Source organism: Mobula hypostoma, chromosome 4 (assembly GCF_963921235.1).
Source record: "Mobula hypostoma chromosome 4, sMobHyp1.1, whole genome shotgun sequence".
NCBI lineage: Eukaryota > Metazoa > Chordata > Chondrichthyes > Myliobatiformes > Myliobatidae > Mobula > Mobula hypostoma.
In genome coordinates, this window is record NC_086100.1 from 33,848,317 (window position 1) to 33,871,974 (window position 23,658).

Genomic DNA, 23,658 nt, shown 5'->3' on the forward strand with positions numbered 1-23,658 from the left:
CCTACTGCTGAAGCAGTTCAAACTCCCCAGTTACTAACACCAGCCAAAGTATTAGACACTAACGTAATATCTAATACTGACTCAGTTCCTGTTGTTAAGTTTATCCTTGTTCCTCTACTATCATTCATACACACCAAATCCCTTTCTTCCATCAAATCTTCAATTACCTTTCCTTTGAATCTCCCCATATTGTGCTATAAGCATTGAAATCTGCACACCACACTACTTTATATCTGTTTTGTCCTTGTATCCTGCCCAAATCCAACCTTTTACATGGATTGTAGGAGTTCATTATAACCACCCCCTCCCCTCTCTCCCACACTTCCACCGCTATGTATTCCTGATCATCTCCTTTTTCCAATATCCTACATAGTATACCTTGTTCGATTAACATTGCACAACCCCCTCCTCCCCCTAGAATTTTATCTTTCCTTATCATTGTATACCCATACCCCACAAAATCTAAAGTTGGTATCAACCAAGTTTCCTGAATACATACTACATCGGGTTTTACAACCATTTCTTTAATAAAGTGCTTGAATTCCTGGCTATTGGCCAGTAAGCTCCTTGCATTCCATTGCAAAAGAATCATCATAATTAGTGTTAACCAGCAGGTGGCACTTCCTGGCTTGACTGATTAGTGAGGTTCTCCCTCACTTCTTCCCATGTCAGTCCTACTAGCATGCCCCCCCATCCTCTTAATCATTCCCCATACCTCTCCCACAGTTGTTGTTCTTCCTATTTTGTTGCAAAACCTCCTCCAACTTGCCCTTTTAGCTTGATGTATAGTTCTTTTCACCATTCCCGTTGCCTTCTTATATTGAATCAAATGCCGCATATTATGGGTTCTTTTAACTAGCCTGAATGCTCTATTTCTGTTTTTTTTACAGCTTGACAACATTCCTCTGTCCACCATGGTACCAGTCTTCTATTCATCCTGTTTTTACTCCTAGGTATAGATCCTTCTGCTGGCATAATAATTGCTGAAGTCACCTGACTATTTAATTCATCTATATTTCCAGAAATGTCAATCAGAAATTTCTCCCCAGGGAAAGATCTGATATGCTCTGTGATGCTAAAAAATCTAGGAGAAGGAGCGCTCTTGAAGTTGCTGCATTTTTATAACAGAGTGTGGGAGGAGGGAAGATTACCAAGTGCATGGAAAGAAGCAGTAGTAATTCCAATAAGGAAACCTGGCAAGGATCCGTCAAAACCCACTAGCGACAGACCAATAGCATAAACATCAAATATATGTAAGATAATGGAAAGGATGATAACAGAAAGGCTTATGAGCTTGAGAAGGGAGGAATGCTGGCAAGTTACCAGAGTGGTTTTAGGAAGGGAAGGAATTCCATGGACTCAGTGATACAGTTAGAGACTGAAATAAGGAAAGCCCAGGCAAATAAAGAGTCAGTAGTTGCAGTGTTTTTGGACATTGAAAAAGCCTATGATATGATGTGGAAGGAAGGATTGTTAATTAAACTGCACAAGATGGGGGTTGGTTGGAGAATTTTTAATTGGATTAAAGATTTTTTGTTTGGTAGGAAAATTGAAGTTCGGATTGGATCAGAATTTTCAAAACAGTACATAATGGGAAATGGCACACCTCAAGGTAGTGTGATTAGCCCGTTACTTTTCATCATTATGATCAATGATGTCTTCACGAAGGTACCAGTGGATATAGGTAGGTCACTGTTTGTGGATGATGGGGCCTTGTGGAAAAGAGGCAGGAACATGGAGCATATAGTCAGGAAACTACAAGGAGCAATTGATGAAGTAATGGAGTGGGGTTATGATTGGGGATGTAGATTTTCAGTAGAAAAAGCTCAAACTGTATCTTTCACCATGAAAAGAATTGAGGTAGGGAAGAGGTTAAGGATGTATGGGATTGAATTAGAAAGGGTTGGATCATTTAAATTTCTGGGAGTTATATTTGATTCACAATTAATATGGGCAGAGCATATCAGGAAAGTTGAGGAGAAATGTAAAAAAGTAATAAATGTGATAAGATGTTTGACTGGTAGGGAATGGGGAGCAAGTTGTTCAGCTTTGAAGAGAAAATATGTGGGTTTAGTATTTCTGTGTTGGACGATGGAAATATAGCATATGGATCAGCAACTAGATCTCTTATAAGGAAGCTGGATGTGATTCAGGCTCAGTCTTTGAGAGTGTGCAGTGGGGCTTTTAAAACATCACCAGTGTCAGCACTACAGGTAGAAATGGGAATAATGCCTTTGGAACTAAGAAGGATGCAACTGATGGCAAACTACTGGGCTAACTTGCAGGGACACAATGATTCTCACCCTGCAAAAGGAGTGTTGCAGGAGTGCTGGGAAAATGGGAGGTTTCAGAGGGATACCTTTAGTCGGGTAGGGAATGATATTGCTAACGAATGTGGAGTGTTTGATCTAAGCATAGGTCCTTCAGTAGTTTATCCGACTGTAGCTCCATGGAAGCTTGAATGGCCTAATATAGACCGGCATTTGTTAGAGGTAAAAAGGAAAGGAAAATATAAAACTGATTTGGTAAGTGCATTTAACTGTCATGTGATGGAAAAATATAGTGATTATACTCAGATTTATACGGATGGTGCTAAGGAACCTGAAACAGGAGTGACAGGGTTTGGGGTGGCTATACCAACAAAAGAAATTGGAATCACCAGAAGAACATCTAATAAATTAGGGATGTATACAGTGGAGATGCTGGCAGTGTTGGTTGCGTTGCGATGGGTGGAGAAAGCTAGACAAGTCGAAGTGTTGATATGCTCAGATTCATCCTCAGTTCTAGCAAGTTTAAGGTTTTTTCACTCAAACGGTCGGCAAGACGTACTTTATGACGTCCTTCAGTCAGTCACAAGAATTGCAAATCAGGGAGGTCAGGTGAAATTTCTACGGGTTCCAGCACATGTAGGGGTGAAGGGGAATGAGAGGGTGGATGAGTTGGCAAAGAAGCCGTTAAAGAAAGAAAATATAGAAATGCACATTAGCATTAGTAAAGCAGAGGTTAAGTGTGTAATCTGGGGAAAATAATCAACCAAATGTGGCAAGAAAGATGGGACAGGGAGGGGAAAGGGAGGCATTAATATCAAATACAAAATAGTGTTGCAGGTACTAGGGTAGGTAGTGGATACAGAAGAGAGGAAACTGTGTGGACTAGCTTAAGGCTGGGGCATTGTATGTTAAACAAAACATTGAAAATGATAGGGAAACACCAGACAGGATAGTGTGAGGAATGTCAGGAAGAGGAGTCAGAAGAACATGTATTTCTGAGTTGCAGGAAGTATGGGATACAGAAAGAGATGATGATATTCAATCTAAGGGAATTGGGGGTGCAGGAATTCACATTAAAAGGGTTGCTGGGCATGGGTGAGAAAGCACAGGTCAGGGTATTTTTAGCTTTCTTAAGGGGTACAGGGGTTTTTTATAGGATATGATGAATAAGCAGGAATAGGGTACTAGGATGGCCAAAGGTGAGAGGATAAAATGTAGGTTAGGGTATATATGTGTGTATGATTGGGTGAAGGAATTTGGAATGTAAGTCTATTGCACACTGCGGAGCAGAAGGCGGCGGCAATGCACCATCAAGCTGGTTACTAACCGCCGTAAAACAAGAAGAAGAGGAAGAGGAAGACAGGCAAATTATGAGGCTATAAGACTAGAACTTGCAGGTGTGAATTGGGATGATATTTTTGCAGGGAAATGTACTATGGACATGTGGTCGATGTTTAGGGATCTCTTGCAGGATGTTAGGGATACATTTGTCCCAGTGAGGAAGATAAAGAATGGTAGGATGAAGGTACCATGGGTGACAAGTGAGGAGAAAAATCTAGTCAGGTGGAAGAAGGCAGCATTCATGAGGTTTAGGAAGCAAGGATCAGATGGGTCTATTGAGGAATATACGGTAGCAAGAAATGACTGAGAAGGGGCTGAGGAGAGCAAGAAGGGGGCATGAGAAGGCCTTGTCGAGTAGGGTAAAGGAAAACCCCAAGGCATTCTTCAATTATGTGAAGAACAAAAGGATGACAGGAGTGAAGATAGGACCGATTAGAGATAAAGTGGGAAGATGTGCCTGGACAGATAAGTCCCCGGGGCCTGATGGAATATTCCCCAGGCTACTCCACAAGGCAAGGGAAGAGATTTCAGAGCCTCTGGCTAGGATCTTTATGTCCTCGTTCTCCATGGGAATGGTACCGGAGTATTAGAGGGAGGCGAATGTTGTCCCCTTGCTCATAAAAGGTAGTAGGGATAGTCTGGGTAATTATAGACCAGTGAGCTTTATGTCTATGGTGGGAAAGCTGTTGGAAAAGATTCTTAGAGATAGGATCTATGGGCATTTAGAGAATCATGGTCTGATCAGGGACAGTCAGAATGGTTTTGTGAAGAGCAGATCCTGTCTAACAAGCCTGACAGAGTTCTCTGAGGATCGCATCGCCTCTGATCTGGGCCGACAATTACGTGTTGGGCGGCACCTAATTAATTAGCATGTCTATTTCGGCTTTTTTCTTAAAGATGTGCTGTGTGCCTCCCGGCTACCGCTGCACTGCTGTGTTCTTCACAGATCGGTATCGGTTCACTGCCCGGAGGATGGGGACTACTGCACCACCCAAACTCCAATGACTCAGTCTAACACACCATCATCAGTGTGCTCGGCGCTGTCTTCCCGATTCCCGTAAGTGATACTGCACTGTACATACATTATTTCTACTTTATATAGGCTGTGTATTTATCATATCATTCCTGCTTTTACTATATGTTACTGTTATTTTAGGTTTTATGTGTTATTTGGCATGATTTGGTAGGTTATTTTTTGGGCCTGCGAACGCTCACAAAATTTTCCCATATAAATAAATGATAATTGCTTCTTCGCTTTACGACATTCTGGTTTACGAACCGTTTCATAGGAACGCTCTACCTTCGGATGGCGGGAGAAACCTGTACAACAATTCACAAATATCACCTTTCTTCAGGTATATACCCATAAAAAGAATTGAAGCTGAGGCAGCAGTGTTCCTTGCTGTACCATGTCACAACCTGAGTAGCCATAAAACAAGTCTATTCTGAACTACTGAAGTATCTTTCGAGATTACTAAAATAACAAAGACTCCCCTGTATCTGACGGCTTTTAAGGAGGCAGTTCAGACAGGCACATATTATATACATTTGTACATGATTTCAAGCCCATAATGATACGCATCTTGCCAACTACTGAACAGATGCTACAGTACTTCCTTTAAAATGTGTAAACAAATCTTTGATATTTTACTCATTCAATGCCACCTTTACACTCCAAATAAAAGTTCTGAATTTGTTCTCCACCTTGCAAATGGTGATCTTAGTTATGATTTCCATTCTGGAGGTGTTGCCATAGGGGATAAGTCATCATCCTGGGCAAGATTCCAAGAAGCCGAGTACCTCAGATTAAATACTTGCTAACAAACAATGCAACTCAGGTCACACTCATTTTGTCAATGCTTGCAACAAACTTCATTGGAGCAATCAAGAAAACAAGGAAGATTTTTTTTCAGTTTTCAGTCTCATCTGTTATTTATGCATTTCTTCACAGTACAAAAACAGTAAGTTTGGAGACACAGCTATAAACACTATAATAATTTGGCTCACCCACCTGTCTTTCTGTATGTTGTTTGACACTATCCAAAAATATGAGACTAGAGATTAGAGTATTTGAATATATCCAATTATTTCCTCAAGCAGCAATAACATTTGAACTAAAATGTCCTTTGTTTGTTCTAATTGTGTTTACTTGTAAAAAAGGAATACTTCATGTTTCTCTTGTGAACGCTGTTTATCTGATGTTATGTGCTGTGATGCTGCTGTAAGTAAGTTTTTCATGTTTGCATATACGTGTACATATGACAATAATGAAACTTTGACTTTGACAAGTAAATATTGAGTCATTTATGAGGAGAGCTGAAATGAAAATGAAACTGAAACAGATACCCAGCAACAATAGGCTAAAGCTACTTTTGAAATAGGGGACAAATTATCTCGAACATTAATATGGCACCACCCTGTTTCTTTTTGGTGAAAGATCTCCAGGTATTTCAGGGACTCCATTATCAAACATATTATGAGTGTATACACTTTATCTTTGTAGCCACGGAATGGAATAGATGAAATAGATGTCTATCATCCAGCCCACTGAGTCTATGTCGGCTCTCAGAGCATTTCCATCAGTTCCCTTCATCTTAATTCTTTGTAATCTATTCTTTTCACACAGGCCTGACAGCAAAGCATCAACCTATTCTTTACAATGATGCTTTTGCCACTGTCTCTCTCTCTCTCGCTCTCTCTCTGTCTGTCTGTCTCTCTCTCTCTCTCTCTCTCTCTCTCTCTCTCACACACACACACACACACTTCCTCATTTTCTTCTTCCAAGTCTTGCTTGCTTCTTACGTGACTTCTCAGGCTAATGTGGGAATTGGGAACTCTCCCACAAAAGGAACTGGAGGTGTCTAATACAGCAGGTGAATAGTTTTAGAGGTGCTTAAAAAGTTTAAAGCTCAAAGTAAATTTATTATCAAAGTACATCTGTTACCATATACTACTTTGAGATTCACTTTCTTGCAGGCGTTATTGGAAAAGGGTATATTACGAAAAACTATACATTAACAAATACTGATAAGCAACCAATGTGCAAAAGGCAAACTGTGCAAATAAAAAAGAATACTGAGAACATGAATTTGAAAGTGTGTCTGTTGGTGTGGGGCCTAAGACTTCTGTGACTTCTGTAGCTTCTGCCTGATGGCCATAGTGAGAAGAGGGCATGGCCTGGAACTTTTCACTGTGCATCTGTAGATCTAAGTTTTAAATGACATGCCGATTCTACGAAAGTAGAGATGCTCTTGTACTTCTTTTTAATGACACTTATGTGGTGGTCTCTCAGTACTAATCCTCTATATGTTATTGGCAAAGAATTTAATGCTACTTACCCTCTCTGCCAAAGAGCCCAAAGAAGAATTACCAAGTTTCCCCTGTGATACCAAGCTACGTCAGTTTCAATGTTGTGTACGAATTGCAAATTCTTCCGTCCAGTGGAATTTTAGTTCAGCAGATACAATCTGTGCAACTAAAGGGAGTACCGAACACAAGTAGTGCTGATCCAGACGCAAAGAATTGTTCCTTAAGTGAATGGATGCTGTAATGACAGGATGGAAGAATGTGACAGTACTCCCAGGATCAGTCAGCACAGACTGCTGATGTATAATATATATAAGAGATACATCTCTTGTGCAAGAACCCGAAACATTGATTATCCATTTTCTTCCCCTGATGCTGTCTGACCCACTTAGTCCCTCCAGCACCCTGTGTGCACTGCCAATTCTGTATTGCCCCAGTGTAGGCTAATATCCGACTACATGACATCTTTTGTTATTAACCTGCAGTTGTGTGAGGGGTTTTATAGCCAAAGGCTACAGAGTACACATATAGAAGATGTGGTATTAGTGTTACATTTGAACTGATCCATCTACACAACATCCAATTTCACATTCCACTGAAATCAAGGAAAACTAAAACCAGGCAAAGTGTAAAACAAGCAGTTAATTCCAATAATAAACTTCCTCCTGAGATGAATAGTTTGTAAGGCCAAAGTTTGCCCTCTTAAGGTTGCACTGGGAAGTGTAATTGAATTGGCTCAGAGTTTATGGTCATGTGATTTCTTGGAAATGACACAAGCAAAGTGAAACTTATTATTGCACAGATTAATTCTGGTGTTCCGAACCAGTTTCAAAAAGTGAACAACTCTTTTCCAGGCCAAGATGGTTGAATACATTATTTAGCAGAATAAATTTGCCTACAGATTTATTCAACTTGCTCCGACAGAAGAAACATTGGCAAACAGAAAGGTAGGATATCTTTTTTTCTTATATAATTTTCCAAATATGATCATTTTATTTATGTTTCTTTAATAGGCAATACTTTTGTCATTTTGTTTCATAAAAATTGAATGCCGAGAAATTGAATTAATTTGCATTCCTTGCAAATCACATACAAAAGCTAATTCATACCTATTTCAACTTAACCAATGGAACTCCTTCCAAGTAGAAAACTAGATTTAAGATGTCCAGGTATAATTCAATTTAGTGTGCCGACTTTTTTTTTCTGAGATTGTTCATACATGGGATAATATTATCAATGCACACAACGCTCATCTCTGTCTTATTATCAGAAATGGGAACAATAATATACAAGCAACACACATCAAAGTTGCTGGTGAACGCAGCAGGCCAGGCAGCATCTTTAGGAAGAGGTACAGTCGATGTTTCAGGCCGAGACCCTTACTTACTTAAAGGTTAGTCTTGACAAAGGGTCTCGGCCTGAAACGTCCACTGTAATTCTTCCTAGAGATGCTGCCTGGCCTGCTGTGTTCACCAGCAACTTTGATGTGTGTTGTTTGAATTTCCAGCATCTGCAGTATTCCTGTTGTTTGCGACAATAATATACAATGTACTATATATCCTTCATTTATAATTCCCAGTAAGTCAAGGAGCAAAGTCTTCAACAAACTGCAAGGAGATGTGAATTATAGGGTCTCAATTGTACATCTCAATTTCAGCTTCGATGGCTCAATGTTTTTGATACAACATTGTTGCATCTCCTTTTACTCACTAATGCTGTGATCCCTACCAACTTGATGAACCCTTTCCTTGCAGAAGCATGGTGCCATGATGACATGGGAATTAGATCAATATGCTTTACGGCTGCATTGGGGACAGATGATTTACAATTATTTTCTCCCAGCTGTTTCTCTCAACTCAAGCCTTTTCTACTGCTGTTCCACGTCTGCCAAAAGTCAGATCCAGCTTCACAATACACTTGGAGACACTGATGTGGCAGCCGTGATCTCTGCAGGCAGTTGCCCTATCGTGATTGGTGTATTCTGCATTAATCAGCCTGGCATTATTTTATATGTGTTTCTTTAGCTATTTCTTCAGGTCTCCAAATACCCCATTTGCATTACATGCAGCAGCCACCCTAGTGCACAGAATTAGAGTGAAATCCATGTTATAAGCAGTGAGTGGGCTTTAGATGCCATCACATCTACCAACTTACAAGATGGCACAGCCACAAGAAACCAACTCTTTCAAATTCCAGTGGACATTGCCCATGCCAGCAAAGGAGACTATTTTATGAACTGCCATGAAGTAGTACTACCACAAAATAACACACATCTTGCACTCTTGTTAAAGCGCAAGAACTCAACATACCAAACTATGGTTGTGTCAGCTAAAATGTTCAAAGCTGAAACTGACAGGTGTGAATAAATATATTGAAGGATACTCAAGTTAATGAAGTTAAGGTACAGTTAAGTCATGGGACGTGCTTGAGTGTCTGAACCTTATTCCTATTTCAAAGCTTTACCCACAAGTACTACCTTTAAATAAAGGCGAAACAACCCTTTGAGAACCAGACAGCACTCATGGCTACATTCAAGAGAAAATCTGTAGATGCTGGAAATCCAAGCCATGCACACAGAATTCTGGAGGAACTCAGCAGGCCAGGCAGCATCTGTGTTTCGTGATGAAGTATAGAGCTGGGAAGTTGATTGGTGAAAGGCATACAGGGCTGGAGAAGAGGGAGTCCAATTGTAGAGTACAGGAGTTCATGGAAGAAAGAAAAGGGGGAGGAGCACCAAAGGGAAGCAATGAGCAGACAAGGAGATAAGGTGAGAGAAGGAGAAGGGTATGGGAATGGTGGAGGAGAGGGACCATTACTGGAAGCCTGAGAATTCGTTGTTCGTGCTATCAGGTTGGAGACGACCCAAACAGAATATAAGGGTTGTTCCTCCAACCTGAGTGTGGCCTCTTTGTGACAATACAGGAGGACATGGATTGACATATCAGAATGTGAATGGAAAGTGGAATTAAAATAGGTGGCCACTGGGAGATCCTGGTGTGGCCTCCTGTATATTGGTGAGCTTCCGCTATCTACAACAGGATCCCACCAGCAAGTACATCTTTCCCTCCCCCCAGCTTTCTACCTTCTGCAGGGATCGCTCCCTATGTGACTCCCTGGTCCATTTGTCCCTCCCCACTCATCTCCCTCCTGGCACTTTTCCTTGCAAGCGGAACAAGTGCTACACCTGTCCTTACACCTCCTCCCTCACTACCATTCCAGGCCCCAAAGAGTTCTTCCAGGTTAGGCAACACTTCACCTGTGAGTCTGTTGGGGTCATAGACTGTGTCCAGTACAGCCTCCTGTATATCAGTGAGACCCGATGTAGGATGGAAGACAGTTTCGCCGAGTACCGAGGCTCCATCTACTAGAAGAAGCAGAATCTCCCAGTGGCCACCCATTTTAATTCCACTTTCTATTCACATTCCGATATGTCAATCCATGGCCTCCCGTACTATCATGATGAGGCCACACTTAGGTTGGAGGACCTACACCTTATATTCTATCTGGGTAGCCTCCAACCTGATGGCATGAACATCGACTTCTCTAACTTTCATTAATGGTCCCTCTCCTCCCCCTCTTGTGTCTCCCTCTTGTGCTCCTCCGCCCTTTTCTTTCTTCTGTAGCCTTCTGTTCTCTCCAATCGGACTCCTCCTTCTGCAGCCCTGTATCTCTTTCACCCATCAACTTCCCATCTCTTTACTTCATTCCTCCCCCTCCCGGTTTCACCTTTCACCTTGTGTTTCTCTCTCCCCTCCCCCACCTTTTAAATCTACTCCTCATCTTCTTTTTCTCCAGTCCTGCCGAAGAGTCTCGGACCAAAATATCAACTGTATTTTTTTTCATAGTTGCTGCCTGGCCTGCTGAGTTCCTCCAGCGTTTTGTGTGTGTTACTTTCATGGCTGCAGTAGTTTCATTTCACACTTCCATAGTAGCAGTTATGAGAAAAATGTACAGTGAACATATTTAAATAATCTAAATGAAACAACTCCATTGAAAGCTGCGGGTGTGACCTTAAACACAACAGTATAGTACACAGCTCATTTCTCATCTGGCCATTGGTGGCATTTGCCGTTTTAACTACTTAACCACTTGATCTCAGTATGGTCAGCTATTTTAAAATGGATGCAGTTCATTTAACTGAAGAAACACCCTCAAAGGCATACCTAGAAAATGCTATTTTACTTTTCTTGTAAACCCATACATTAGGGAACTGGAGCAGGAGCTGGATGACCTCTGGATCACTCAGGAGAATGTGGAGTTTATAGACAGTAACTTCAGGGAGGTAGTTACGCCAAAGGAGCAGTGCACAGGTAATTGGGTTACCGTCAGGCGAGGGAAGAGGAAAGGGCAGGTAGAGCAGGGTTCCCCTGTGGCCATTCCCCTCAACAACAGGTATACCGATTTGGATACTGTTTGGCGGGGGGCAGGGGGTTTATCTGGGACAAGCTGCAGCAGCCGGATCTCTGGCACTGAGCCTGGTTCTGCAGTGCAGAAGGGAGGGTGGAAGAAGAGGAGAGCGGTAGTGATAGGGGATTTGATAGTTAGAGGGGCAGACAGGAGGTTCTGTGGTCATGACAGAGACTCCTGGAGGGTTTGTTGCCTCCCGGGTGCCAGGGTCAGGGATATCTCTGATCGCGTGCACAGCATTCTGAAGTGGGAGGGTGATCAGCCAGATGTCATGGTACACATTGGTACCAATGACGTAGGAAGAAAGAGTGAGGAGGTCCTGGAGAGTGAGTATAGACAGCTTGGTAGAAAGTTAAAAAGCAAGACCTCGAGGGTGGTAATCTCAGGATTGCTACCTGTGCCACATGCCAGTGAGGGTAAGAACAGGATGCTCTGGCAGATGAACACGTGGCTGAGGAACTAGTGTAGGGGGCAGGGTTTCAGATTTCAGGATCATTGGGACCTCTTCTGGGGCAGGGGACCAATATCCTTGCAGGGAGGTTTGTTAGTGCTATTGGGGAGGGTTTAAACTAGATTTGCAGGGGGATAGGAACCAGAGTGCCAGAGCAGATAGTGGAGCAGAGGTGAAAATAAATGATGTTCAAAGTTCATGCAAAGTCACAAATAGAAGGGTCGTGTGTGGTGGTAATAATTTTCTGAGGTGTGTCTATTTCAATGCAAGGAGTATTGTGGGGAAGGCTGACAAGCTGAGGGCGTAGATTGATGCAAGGAATTACGACATTATAGCCATTAGTGAAACTTGGCTACAGGACGGGCAGGACAGGCAGCTTAATGTTCCAGGGTTCCGATGTTTCAGACGTGATAGAGGCAGAGGAATGAAGGGTGGGAGGGTGGCATTACTAGTCAGGGAAAATATTACAGCAGTGCTCAGGCAGGACAGATTAGAGGGCTTGTCTACCGAGGCCATGTAGGTGAAGCTGAGAAACAGGAAAGGTATGACTACATTAATGGGGTTGTATTATAGACCAACCAATAGTCAGCGAGAATTGGAGAAGCAAATCTGCAGAGAGATAGCAGACAACTGCAGGAAACATGAAGTTGTGATAGTAGGGGATTTTAATTTTCCAAATTGGGACTCCCATACTGTTAAAGATCTAAACGGGTTAGAGTTTGTAAAATGTTTTCAGGAAAGTTTTCTAAATCAATATATAGAGGTACCTACTAGAGAGGATGCAATATTAGATCTCCTATTAGGAAATGAGCTAGGACAGGTGACGGAAGTGTGCGTAAGGGAACACTTTGGTTCCAGTGATCATAACACCATTAGTTTCAACTTGATCATGGATAAAGATAGATCTGGTCCTCGGGTTGAGGTTCTAAACTGGAAAAAGTCCAAATTTGAAGAAATGAAAAAGGATTTAAAAAGCGTGGATTGGGACAGGTTGTTCTCTGGCAAGGATGTGAGTGGTAAGTGGGAGGCCTTCAAGGGAGAAATTTTGAGAGTTCAGAGTTTGTATGGTTCCTGTCAGGATTAAAGGCAAAGTGAATAAGAATAAGGAACCTTGGTTCTCAAGGGATATTGGAACTCTGATAAAGAAGAAGAGAGAGATGTATGACATATATAGGAAACGGAGCAAATAAGATGCTTGAGGAGTATAAGAAATGCAAAAAAAACTTAAGAAAGAAATTAGGAGGGCTAAAAGAAGACATGAGATTGCATTGGCAGTCAAGGTGAAGGATAATCCAAAGAGCTTCTACAGATATATTAAGAGCAAAAGGATAGTAAGGGATAAAATTGGTCCTCTTGAAAATCAGAGTGGTCGGCTATGTATGGAACCGAAAGAAATGGGGAAGATCTTAAATGGGTTTTTTGCATTTGTATTTACTAAGGAAACTGTTGGTGCATGGCCAACTGGTTAAGGCATTCGTCTCGTGATTTGAAGGTCGCTAGTTCGAGCCTTGGCTGAGGCAGCATGTTGTGTCCTTGAGCAAGGCACTTAACCACACATTGCTCTGCGACAACACTGGTGCCAAGCTGTATGGGTCCTAATGCCCTTCCCTTGGACAACATCAGTGGCGTGGAGAGGGGAGACCTGCAGCATGGGCAACTGCTGGTCTTCCATACAACCTTGCCCAGGCCTGCGCCCTGGAAACTTTCCAAGGCGCAAATCTATGGTCCTGTGAGACTAACGGATGCCTAATGAGGTCATGGAGTCAATGGAAATAAGGCAAACAAGTGAGGTCATGGAACCTATACAGATTGAAGAGGAGGAGGTGCTTGCTATCTTGAGGCAAATCAGAGTAGATAAATCCCCAGGATCTGACAGGGTATTCCCTCGGACCTTGAAGGAGACTAGTGTTGAAATTGCAGGGGCCCTGGCAGATACAGTTAAAATGTCAGTATCTAAGGGTGAGGTGCCGGAGGATTGGAGGATAGCTCATGTTGTTCCATTGTTTAAAAAAGGCTGTGAAAGTAATGCGGGAAATTATAGGCCAGTAAGTTTGACGTCGGTAGTAGGTAAATTATTGGAAGGAGTACTAAGAGATAGGATCTACATATATTTGGATAGACAGGGACTTATCAGGGAGAGTCAACATGGCTTTGTGCGTGGTAGGTCATGTTTGACAAATCTATTAGAGTTTTTCTCGGAGGTTACCAGGAAAGTGGATGAAGGGAAGGCAGTGGATGTCGCCTACATGGACTTCAGTAAGGCCTTTGACAAGGCCCCGCATGAAAGATTAGTTAGGAAGATTCAGTCGCTAGGTATACGTGGAGAGGTAGTAAATTGGATTAGACATTGGCTCAATGGAAGAAGCCAGAGAGTGGTAGTAGAGAATTGCTTCTCCGAGTGGAGGCCTGTGACTAGTGGTGTGCCACAGGGATCAGTGCTGGGTCCATTGTTATTTGTCATCTATATCCGTGATCTGGATGATAATGTGGTAAGTTTGATCAGCAAATGTGCTGATGATACAAAGATTGGAGGTGTAGTGGACAGTGAGGAAGGTTTTCAAAGCTTGCAGAGGGATTTGGACCAGCTGGAAAAATGAGCTGAAAAGTGGCAGATGGAGTTTAATACTGACAAGTGTGAGGTATTGCACGTTGGAAGGACAAACCAAGGTAGAACATACAAGGTAAATGGTAAGGCACTGAGGAGTGCAGTAGAACGGAGGGATCTGGGAATACAGACACAAAATTCCCCAAAAGTGGCATTACAGGTAGATTGGGTATTAAAGAGAGCTTTTGGTTTATTGGCCTTTATAAATCAGTATTGAGTATAAGAGTTGCAATGTTATGGTGAGATTGTATAAGGCATTGGTGAGGCCGAATTTAGAATATTGTGTGCAATTTTGGTCACCAAATTACAGGAAGGACATTAATAAGGTTGAAAGAGTGCAGCGAAGGTTTACAAGGACGTTGCCGGGACTTGAGAAACTGAGTTACAGAGAAAGGTTGAATAGGTTAGGACTTTATTCCCTGGAGCATAGAAGAATGAGGGGAGATTTGATAGAGGTATATAAAATTATGATGGGTATAGATAGAGTGAATGCAAGCAGGCTTTTTCCCATGAGACTAGGGGAGAAAATAACCAGAGAACATGGGTTAAGGGTGAAGGGGGAAAAGTTTAAAGGGGACATGGGGGGGGGGGGCTTCTTCACACAGAGAATGGTGGGAGTGTGGAATGAGCTGCCAGATGAAGTGGTAAAAGTGGGCTCACTTTCAAAATTAAAGAAAAAATTGGACAGGCACATGGATGAGAGGTGAATGGAAGGATATGGTCCAGGTGCAGGTCAGTGGGACTAGGCAGAAAAATGGTTCAGCACAGCCAAGAAGGGCCAAAAGGCCTGTTTCTGTGCTGTAGTGTTCTATGGTTCTCTGGTTCTATCAATATATCGAATCTTGATTTTTCTCAATAATGTTACTTGTGGCTTTCAAAACGTTCATGAAGAGTATGGAGTAATTTCTATTGAGAGATTCTGTTTGGTGCTGAGATAGTGCAGATAAATGCCAGAGTAACAGTATGGAGAGAAATGGGCAAAGAATAAAAGATGTTTGTGATCACATGGAGAAAAATCTTAAACAAGGAATTAACTATGGTAAAGCCTGAACAAGTTTGTAATTGCTATTACTATGGCTTTCAAACTGTTGTGAAACTGAGACCCAATAAAATTGCATCAGCTAAATTGCTTCTAAAAATAAAATTTTGTAAATTATTGAACAACTGTAAAAACCAAAAAACACACTCTGAACTGAACCAAATCTGGAACCGCAAATTGTTAAATCTGGTTATTTTTGGCCCAACAGTAGATCAAATGAATATTTAAAAAAAAACTATATTTAAATCATTTGAGTCAATTACATTTTTACGTTAAAAGTCTGATTTTTTTGATGAGTTAAGTAGTCAAGTGTCAAAGTAGCAGTTGAGTTTATTGACCTATGCACAATGTGCAATGGTAAAATTACTTGGGGAAGAACCACTGGCACATAGCATCTTATAAGCAGCTTTCACATAAAAAATATAAATTAAACATATTAGATGAGACGTGCCAATAACATTTCAACTAGGAAGTTTACAGACAGGTAATGAATTTAATTTTTAATCTCAGTGACCTGGTTTGACTTGAAGCTGAGGTTCCTAGGTATAAATGAGTATTCTGTTCACCAACTGGAGCAGTCAAAACTTGGAAAAAAAATCAGATAAAACATTAAACAAGACGTCTTAGATCTTCTAAGTTTTGGTTCCATCATACAGATACAATACAAGATCGTGAGACATAAAAATGAAAAGCTATTGTGCTGAATTATGTTCGGACAATGTAGACACAGGGCGAGATGGATTGAAAAGGCATGGTGTCAGTAGTGGAGGTGAGAGTTGAGTTGATTCTGCTCACTGCTCCACAAGGTTTACTCCACTCTCTGTGGCACTGGGGCTGTGGGCCTGCTCCAAGTTCATGTCTACGAGCTCCACGATGTTTTGCTCTGCTGTGTAATGAACTGAGGCTAAGGCTGAAGGCCCACTCCGGCTGCTCCAAGCTTTGTGTCTATGAACTCACTTTCAGTCTGAAAGGGGTTGCTGGCTGTTATTTGATCAGACGATTTGTGCTTCTTTCTCACTTTGTGTTTTTTTTCTCTCTTTACTTATTAGTGTTTGTTTTTTCAAATTGTTTCTTTTGGGTTTCTTGTTTTGTGGCTGCCTGTAAGGAGACGAATCTCAAACTTGTATAATTTACACAAACTTTGATAATAAACTGTACTTTGAACTTATCATCGAGATTAAACTAACTGTGCTGCATACAAGCATAATTAATTTGAATTAGTATTTTAATTTTACTTCGTCCATTGGGATTTGGAACTAATTTTTTTGCTTGTTGCGTCTATGGAACCTACCAAAACATTCTTCTGCTCCTGTAAGATAAGTGACATGAGGTGAGAAGTTAATTGTCCAAGGGAATCAATACAGAGTTTTCTTCACTCCCAGCACAGATGAACCTATCACACTTTCAGAGGCAGTTTACACCACACGATGATGTGTACTTACCGCATGACTGTAGGGGGCAATTGTTTGAGTAGATCCAACTCTTAAGAACAACAAAGACGTATGAGCACACAAAGGGAAAATACTACTTGTGTTACTATAACCTTGTTATGAAGTCCAAAGAAAGTAGGTTGGGAGAAGGAGGGATAACAGTAACCACAGAGCCCTTGAGGTCAGGTTGGGAAGAAGGAGTAGATTTGCGATATCTTCTTCCTCAGTTCTAACAACACTGAGTCAGATTCTGTGGCTACCTACACCAGGTTGCTGCCTACTACATGCACTTGGAAGTGAAGATGGAAGTAGCTAACAAGGTGTCTACCTGTTGAATCTGCACACTTAAGGGATATTCAGTACTGAAATTCACTGGTGATGTGATCTCCAGCTGGCTTAGAGAGATCCCAAAGATATTTGTACTGTTACTATTCTCAATTTTTAATGAATTATTTCATGCCCTTAGGGTAACTTTACTGGTCCTTTGTTCCACGCAGGGAATTGAACCTACACTCACATCGATGTAGATGCTTGGAATTCATGCAGCATAGAGAAAGGCCCATGCCCAAGATGACTATTTACACTAGTCCCACTAGATTGTATCTGGCCCGTATGCCTCTGAAATTTTCCTGTACAAATGTATTTACAGAATTGTCATTGTACTTGCCTCTCTCACCCCTCCTCTGACACTTGTTCTTTTGTCCATTGCCCACTTTGTGAAAAACCTCTCCTCAGATCCACTTTAAATCTTTTCTCTCACCTTAAACCCATCTGTTCTAGTTCTAGCAACACACATCAAAGTTGCTGGTGAAAGCAGCAGCCAGGCAGCATCTCTAGGAAGAGGTACAGTCAACATTTCGGGCCAAGACCCTTCGTCAGGACTGACAAAGGGTCTTGGCCCGAAACGTCGACTGTACCTCTTCCTAGAGATTCTGCCTGGCCTGCTGCGTTCACCAGCAACTTTAATGTGTGTTGCTTGAATTTCCAGCATCTGCAGAATTCCTCGTGTTCTAGTTCTAAGCACATTTACGCGGTGAAACTGTCTATGACTACCTTTCCTACCTGTGCCTCTATAATTTTAATACCCTCAATAAGGTCACCCCTCAGCCTCCTTGTGTGATTGTCCTGCAACCTCTCTAGCTTAATCACAACTTATAAGGTTATGTGACAAAGGCAAAAGCACTGTATTATTACAAAATTTCCATTGAAAAAAGCCTGCACTTAGCTTATGTTTCTGGTGTTCACATTTTTTTTTCCTTTTTAAATATTGCATCCAGTACAAAATGGCACGGGTTCCTGGAACAAATGCTTGGATAGAAGAGTTTAACTACATTACGGGAGAAGAATTATCAGAACCATGGAGTTTGAATTTCAATTACCAAATTGAAAATGAACTAAATGATTGGCAAAGAAAAGATGGTTGGAAGATTTACAAAACATCAGCATTTGGCAGGTGAGGCAATACATATCTGGAATCCAAATGTACAACTGAAATGGGCTATTTTGCGGAAAAATATATTCCAAGAAGTTGCCGTGCTCAATCCATTTTTCAGAGTAAAGCAAATGGCAATGATACACATTCTTCCTGAATGCTAATGTTCAGCATTACAAAGTTATGATACATCTTTGAATGCATACAAATAGTTCCCTCACCATCATCCTATTAAAATATTAGATGTGAAATGCCCTTCAAAATTATGAAATATTGATATAGAAACATAGAAACATAGAAAATAGGTGCAGGAGTAGGCCATTCGGCCCTTCGAGCCTGCACCGCCATTTATTATGATCATGGCTGATCATCCAACTCAGAACCCAGCCTTCCCTCCATACCCCCTGACCCCTGTAGCCACAAGGGCCATATCTAACTTCCTTTTAAACATAGCTAATGAACTGGCCTCAACAGTTTGCTGTGGCAGAGAATTCCACAGATTCACCACTCTCTGTGTGAAGAAGTTTTTCCTAACCTCGGTCCTAAAAGGCTTCCCCTCTATCCTCAAACTGTGACCCCTCGTTCTAGACCTCCCCAACATCGGGAACAATCTTCCCGCATCTAGCCTGTCCAATCCCTTTAGGATCTTATACGTTTCAATCAGATCCCCCCTCAATCTTCTAAATTCCAACGAGTACAAGCCCAGTTCATCCAGTCTTTCTTCATATGAAAGACCTGCCATCCCAGGAATCAATCTGGTGAACCTTCTTTGTACTCCCTCTATGGCAAAGATGTCTTTCCTCAGATTAACATGCAATATTTCTTTGCATGGGTCCTTAATACTTTTAGTGTGGATTGTGTAACATATGAACAAAGGCACAAGGAAATGCAACTTTGGGACTTTCATTCGTGGAGATTAAGACTGATCCGTGACCCAATTCAATTCTTCAATATATTCCATACATTTTCCTTCATCCTGTTTTCCACGGTAGCTTTGATTACAGAAATCGACACTCTCAGAGTTAAAAATAACAACTGACCTTACATAAATTGTCATTTATGGAAGAGAGATCCAACTTCCTGCTGCTTTTAATATTTATTAGTATTTTCTAACTTAATGGTTAAAATATCTGGTTTTGTTATGTTTAGTCTCTGATTCTCCAGCTAGCAGAAAGTTTTTCTCATTTTTCCCTTTAAATGTTGAAATCTTTCATCAAATCACCACTTAACAGTCCAGTTTCTACGGAATCCAATCCAAGTCTGTGTAATAATGCTATCCAACTTAACTCTCATAAACACGAGATTCTGCAGGCCAAGACCCTTCATCAGGACTGGAAAGGAAGGGGGAAGATGCTGGAATGAAAAGGTTGAGGGAGAGGAAGGAGGACAAGCTAAAAGATGATAGGTGAAGCCAGGTAGGTGGGGAAGGTAAAGGGTCGGCAAAGAAGGAATCTGATAGGAGAGTGGACCAAGGGAGAAAGGGAAGAAGGACGGGCACCATGGGGAAGTGAAAGGCAGTTGAGGAGAAGAGGCAAGGAGTCCAGAGTGGGGCATGGAAAGGGAGCGGAAAAGAAAAAAAAAATTACCGAAAGGAGAAGTCAGTGTTCATATCATTAGGTTGGAGGCCACCCAGATGGAACAACCCCAAAAGTGGCTCCTTGGTGGCAGAAAAGGCGATGGACTGACACGTTGGAACAGAATGGGATAGGAATTGAAATGGTTGGCCACTGGGAAATTCCGCATTTAGCAAGTGGAGCAGAGGTGCTCAACAAAACGGTCCCCCAGTTTACGTCAGGTCTCACTAATGTAAAGGAGGCTGCATCGGGACTACAGGATACAATAGGCACCCCTCAATAGATTCGCAGGTGAAGTGCTGCCTCATCTGGTGGGACTGTTTGGGATCTTGAATGGAGGTGCGGGAAGAGGTAAGTGGGCTGGTGTAGCATTTCTGTCACTTCCACGGACATGTGCTAGGACAGAGATTAGTGGGAAAGGACAAAGACAAGGGAATCACGGAGGGAGCAATCCCTGTGAAAAGCAAAGAATGTAGGGGGCAGGGGGCAAGTAAAGGCACGTTGGTGCTTGGATCGTATTGAAGATGGTGGGAATTGCGGAGGATGATATGTTGGATGCAGAGGTCCATGGGGTGGTAGGTGAGGACAAGGGGAACTCTATTCCTTTTAAGGAGATTGGAATATGGGTTAAACATAGATGTCTAGGAAAAGGAGATGTGGGTGAGGACAGCATCAATGTTTTGGATTAACTCTCAAGCTTGATAATTCACTACTTGACAAAATTATCAAAATTGTCACAAAATTCATTGTGGCTGTATACAGGACCTAACACTCAAAACAAGGAGTCATTTGCACTGAGGTCAAGTGAGATTTCTAACTGTGATGCTAAATGCAGTGTCCTTGAGATACATAAAACTTTTGTGGAAACTTATCTTGTCGAGGGCAGTTAGTAAATCTTGCTCTGAGCGAGAGTATTTTCACCTCAAGACTGGTGCCAGCTCAGATTATAGTTGAAACAGTTACAAATATTTTTTAATAGTTATATAGATGACACTTCTTATTGCTGCCCCCCTTCAGCTTCCTGTACAAGGATTTTTGGGTAATGGTAGACTTTTACTTCTTTGACATGTATCGTTGTGTTTTGACATGCTTACACAATTGAGGACCTGAGTGGTGATCATTCTATCCTGGCTGCAAATTAACGTTGTTGAGCAGAGGAAGCAGCTTAATATGCACTCCAATCCCTGTAAATTCATCCCGAGTTATGGCATTTACATTAAGCAGGGTCTTCTAAATTCATCATAAGCAGGCCCCTGAATCATAAAACAGGACTTATTATGTATTGGTTAACTATAAATATCGTTACCTTGTGTAACTGCTTAACTTTTTCATGTTAATGAGTTAACCCATTACTACATGATGAATATATCTGAAGACAGCGTGCTTAATTCATACAGAAACGGAAAATACTGGAAATGCTCATCACTAATGAATGCTTTATCAACCTGAAATGCTAGCTCTGTTTTTCTCTTGATGCTAGCTGATCTACTGGGTGCTGCTACCATTTTCTGGTTTTATATTAAATTTCCAGCATCAGATTTTTTCTTGATGAATCGTGCATAGATGTTTGATTGTAATATGAAACTATTAAATGCACCAGATGAATTCCAAATGTAAAATTTCATAATTTAACAATATGAACTACCCTCCTTTTATCTTCAACAGATTTTATTGTCGCTGTTCAAATTCATGGCCTTCAGCTCGTGTCAGTATTCTGTTTCATTACCGACGGAGACGGGGACGTGGATTAGTTTTGCTTCGTCCCTTCGGACAGCAATGCCGAGAATGCACGAACCACCAATGGCTAAAACCACAGGTTGATCCCGCCCAAATGCATGAAGTGTTTGAGAGGCTTATAGCAAAAATCCGCAAAAATTGCTACAATAATCCTGACGTAGTAGTTAGAAAGAGATCTCTGGTGCCACGGAAGACGAGACCTCATGAAACGGATCTCTGTGAAGCCTGTCATTTGGGTATCTGCGATAGAATATTTGATGCCACGGAGAATGAGACTTGATGAAACAGATCTCTGTGAAGGTGTCGATTGGGTATCGGCAGCTTGCAAATTAATGATGCTAGTAAAATAATCTCTGCAAGTAAGCTTAGGGTAGAAATTTGACTTTGTCCAACAGGTAATATACCAAAATATAATTAAAATTAAATGGTAATGTATTGTTTAAGTAACAATAAAAGGAATAATTATATAACTACCAGCAAAAGATCCTCCAAAGACACTGCACCCCTCAGCACAAGAAAACCACGTTTTTTTTTCCCTTTCTGCTTTTTTTTCTGCATTTAGCAATCTGAAAATATTTTAGTAAAATTACTTTCAGTAGGAATGGTCCAGCCAACAAACTAAATCTTAATTACATTAGAGAGTGGGAAGCCAATGGATTCTTACTGTACTGTAGGCACATTGGACTGAAACAAGATCCAATGTATCATTACTTACACTTAATTAACTTAAAATGCATACCTTTCAACTCCTCTGGAAATGAAAGAATTACTCGGACATTTTGACGACATTTAGGAACTGACCAGATTGTGCAACCGGTCAGAGGCCAGTCTGGCATTAATCGTTTGCTTCGTAGACATTGATTGGAAGGCAGTGTCTTGTGTGCTGCCATTGATAAGTTGATAATGGCTTGAAGCTCTGCCTCTGAGCTTACACAATTGCAAACACCATCTGTGCACTGCGGTTCACTGCTGAGTTGGGGGCAACCTTGGTTATGGAGTGGAGACAAAATAGGTTGAATAGTTTCCCATTGCTCCTCAGAAAAAGTGTACCATTTTCAGTATTTCAGGAGCACGAGCTTTGGCTCACTTGAGAAATGTACAAATGCAGATCAGGGTCTCAGACATGACACAGATCTCATGGTCTATGAGACAGCAGTGACCCCTAATCTTCTATGTGCTTCTGAAATTTGAACTGCCTACAGTGCACAGATTATCGCAACTACTGTTATTGCCTTTTCGATGTGATTTCTGCTAATATTACCTATAACTGAATCGGGGACAGAACAGAATCATCTGCAGCTGAAAACAAGACTTTGCTTCAACAATGCACACAAAATGCTGGACGAATTCAGCAGATTTCCAGCATATGCAGAATTTCTCGTGCTTAACACTTTGCTTAAAACAGAGCTGAAACAATACAGTCACAAATTTGTTTCGGCTTTTGAACTTCAATGCCTGCTTTATCAATGATCGAAAAGGAGATAATGTCCTGAAATTAAAAAAAATTTCAAAATAAATGGTTGTAAGATAATGATTTTTTTTGTTGCTCAATTTATTATAATCTATTACTTCAAAAAATATTCCAAATGCAACTTATCCCAGCCTAAATAAGTTTGGCATCATTCTAATCAAAAGATTACTATAACAAAAACAAATTGCATCAGATACTGGGTAGCTCATGCTGAAAGAATGCATGCAGGTGCAAGTGTTTTAGAGACAAACCTGGAAAATACAGTCAATAATACACATCCCATTTGTATTTTTACTGTCTGCAGCATTTTGTTCTACATTTAGCAATTTGATCTTGCAAAATATTCAGAATAAATTGAGGCTTCATTAATATCATGCCTAACAAAACTAAACTGAAAAACAGTGCTTCCTTTGAGACCCCTACAGCTCCAAAGGAAACACGGTTTAGTAGAGATCAGAAAACTCAGTATCTTTACCACTTCAGCACAACTTCTTGATGCCCTTGTGCTCTTGTTCCTGTAATCTCATTCCTCATATTTTCTTCTAATAATCCTTCCTTAGTTATTTGTTCCTTTTCTCTTTCTTTCTGTGTCACT

General features: G+C 41.2%; 1 protein-coding gene across 1 annotated transcript; it reads left to right on the forward strand.

The window, feature by feature from the left end:
• The first annotated feature begins 6,430 nt into the window (after nt 1-6,430).
• LOC134344758 (receptor-transporting protein 3-like) lies at nt 6,431-23,103 on the forward strand. The gene is made up of 4 exons (XM_063044846.1): nt 6,431-6,484; nt 7,772-7,864; nt 18,127-18,302; nt 21,521-23,103. The coding sequence occupies exons 3-4, from the start codon at nt 18,133-18,135 to the stop codon at nt 21,870-21,872; spliced, it is 522 nt and encodes a 173-aa protein (XP_062900916.1). The 5' UTR covers nt 6,431-6,484; nt 7,772-7,864; nt 18,127-18,132; the 3' UTR covers nt 21,873-23,103.
• The last annotated feature ends 555 nt before the right edge of the window (nt 23,104-23,658 follow it).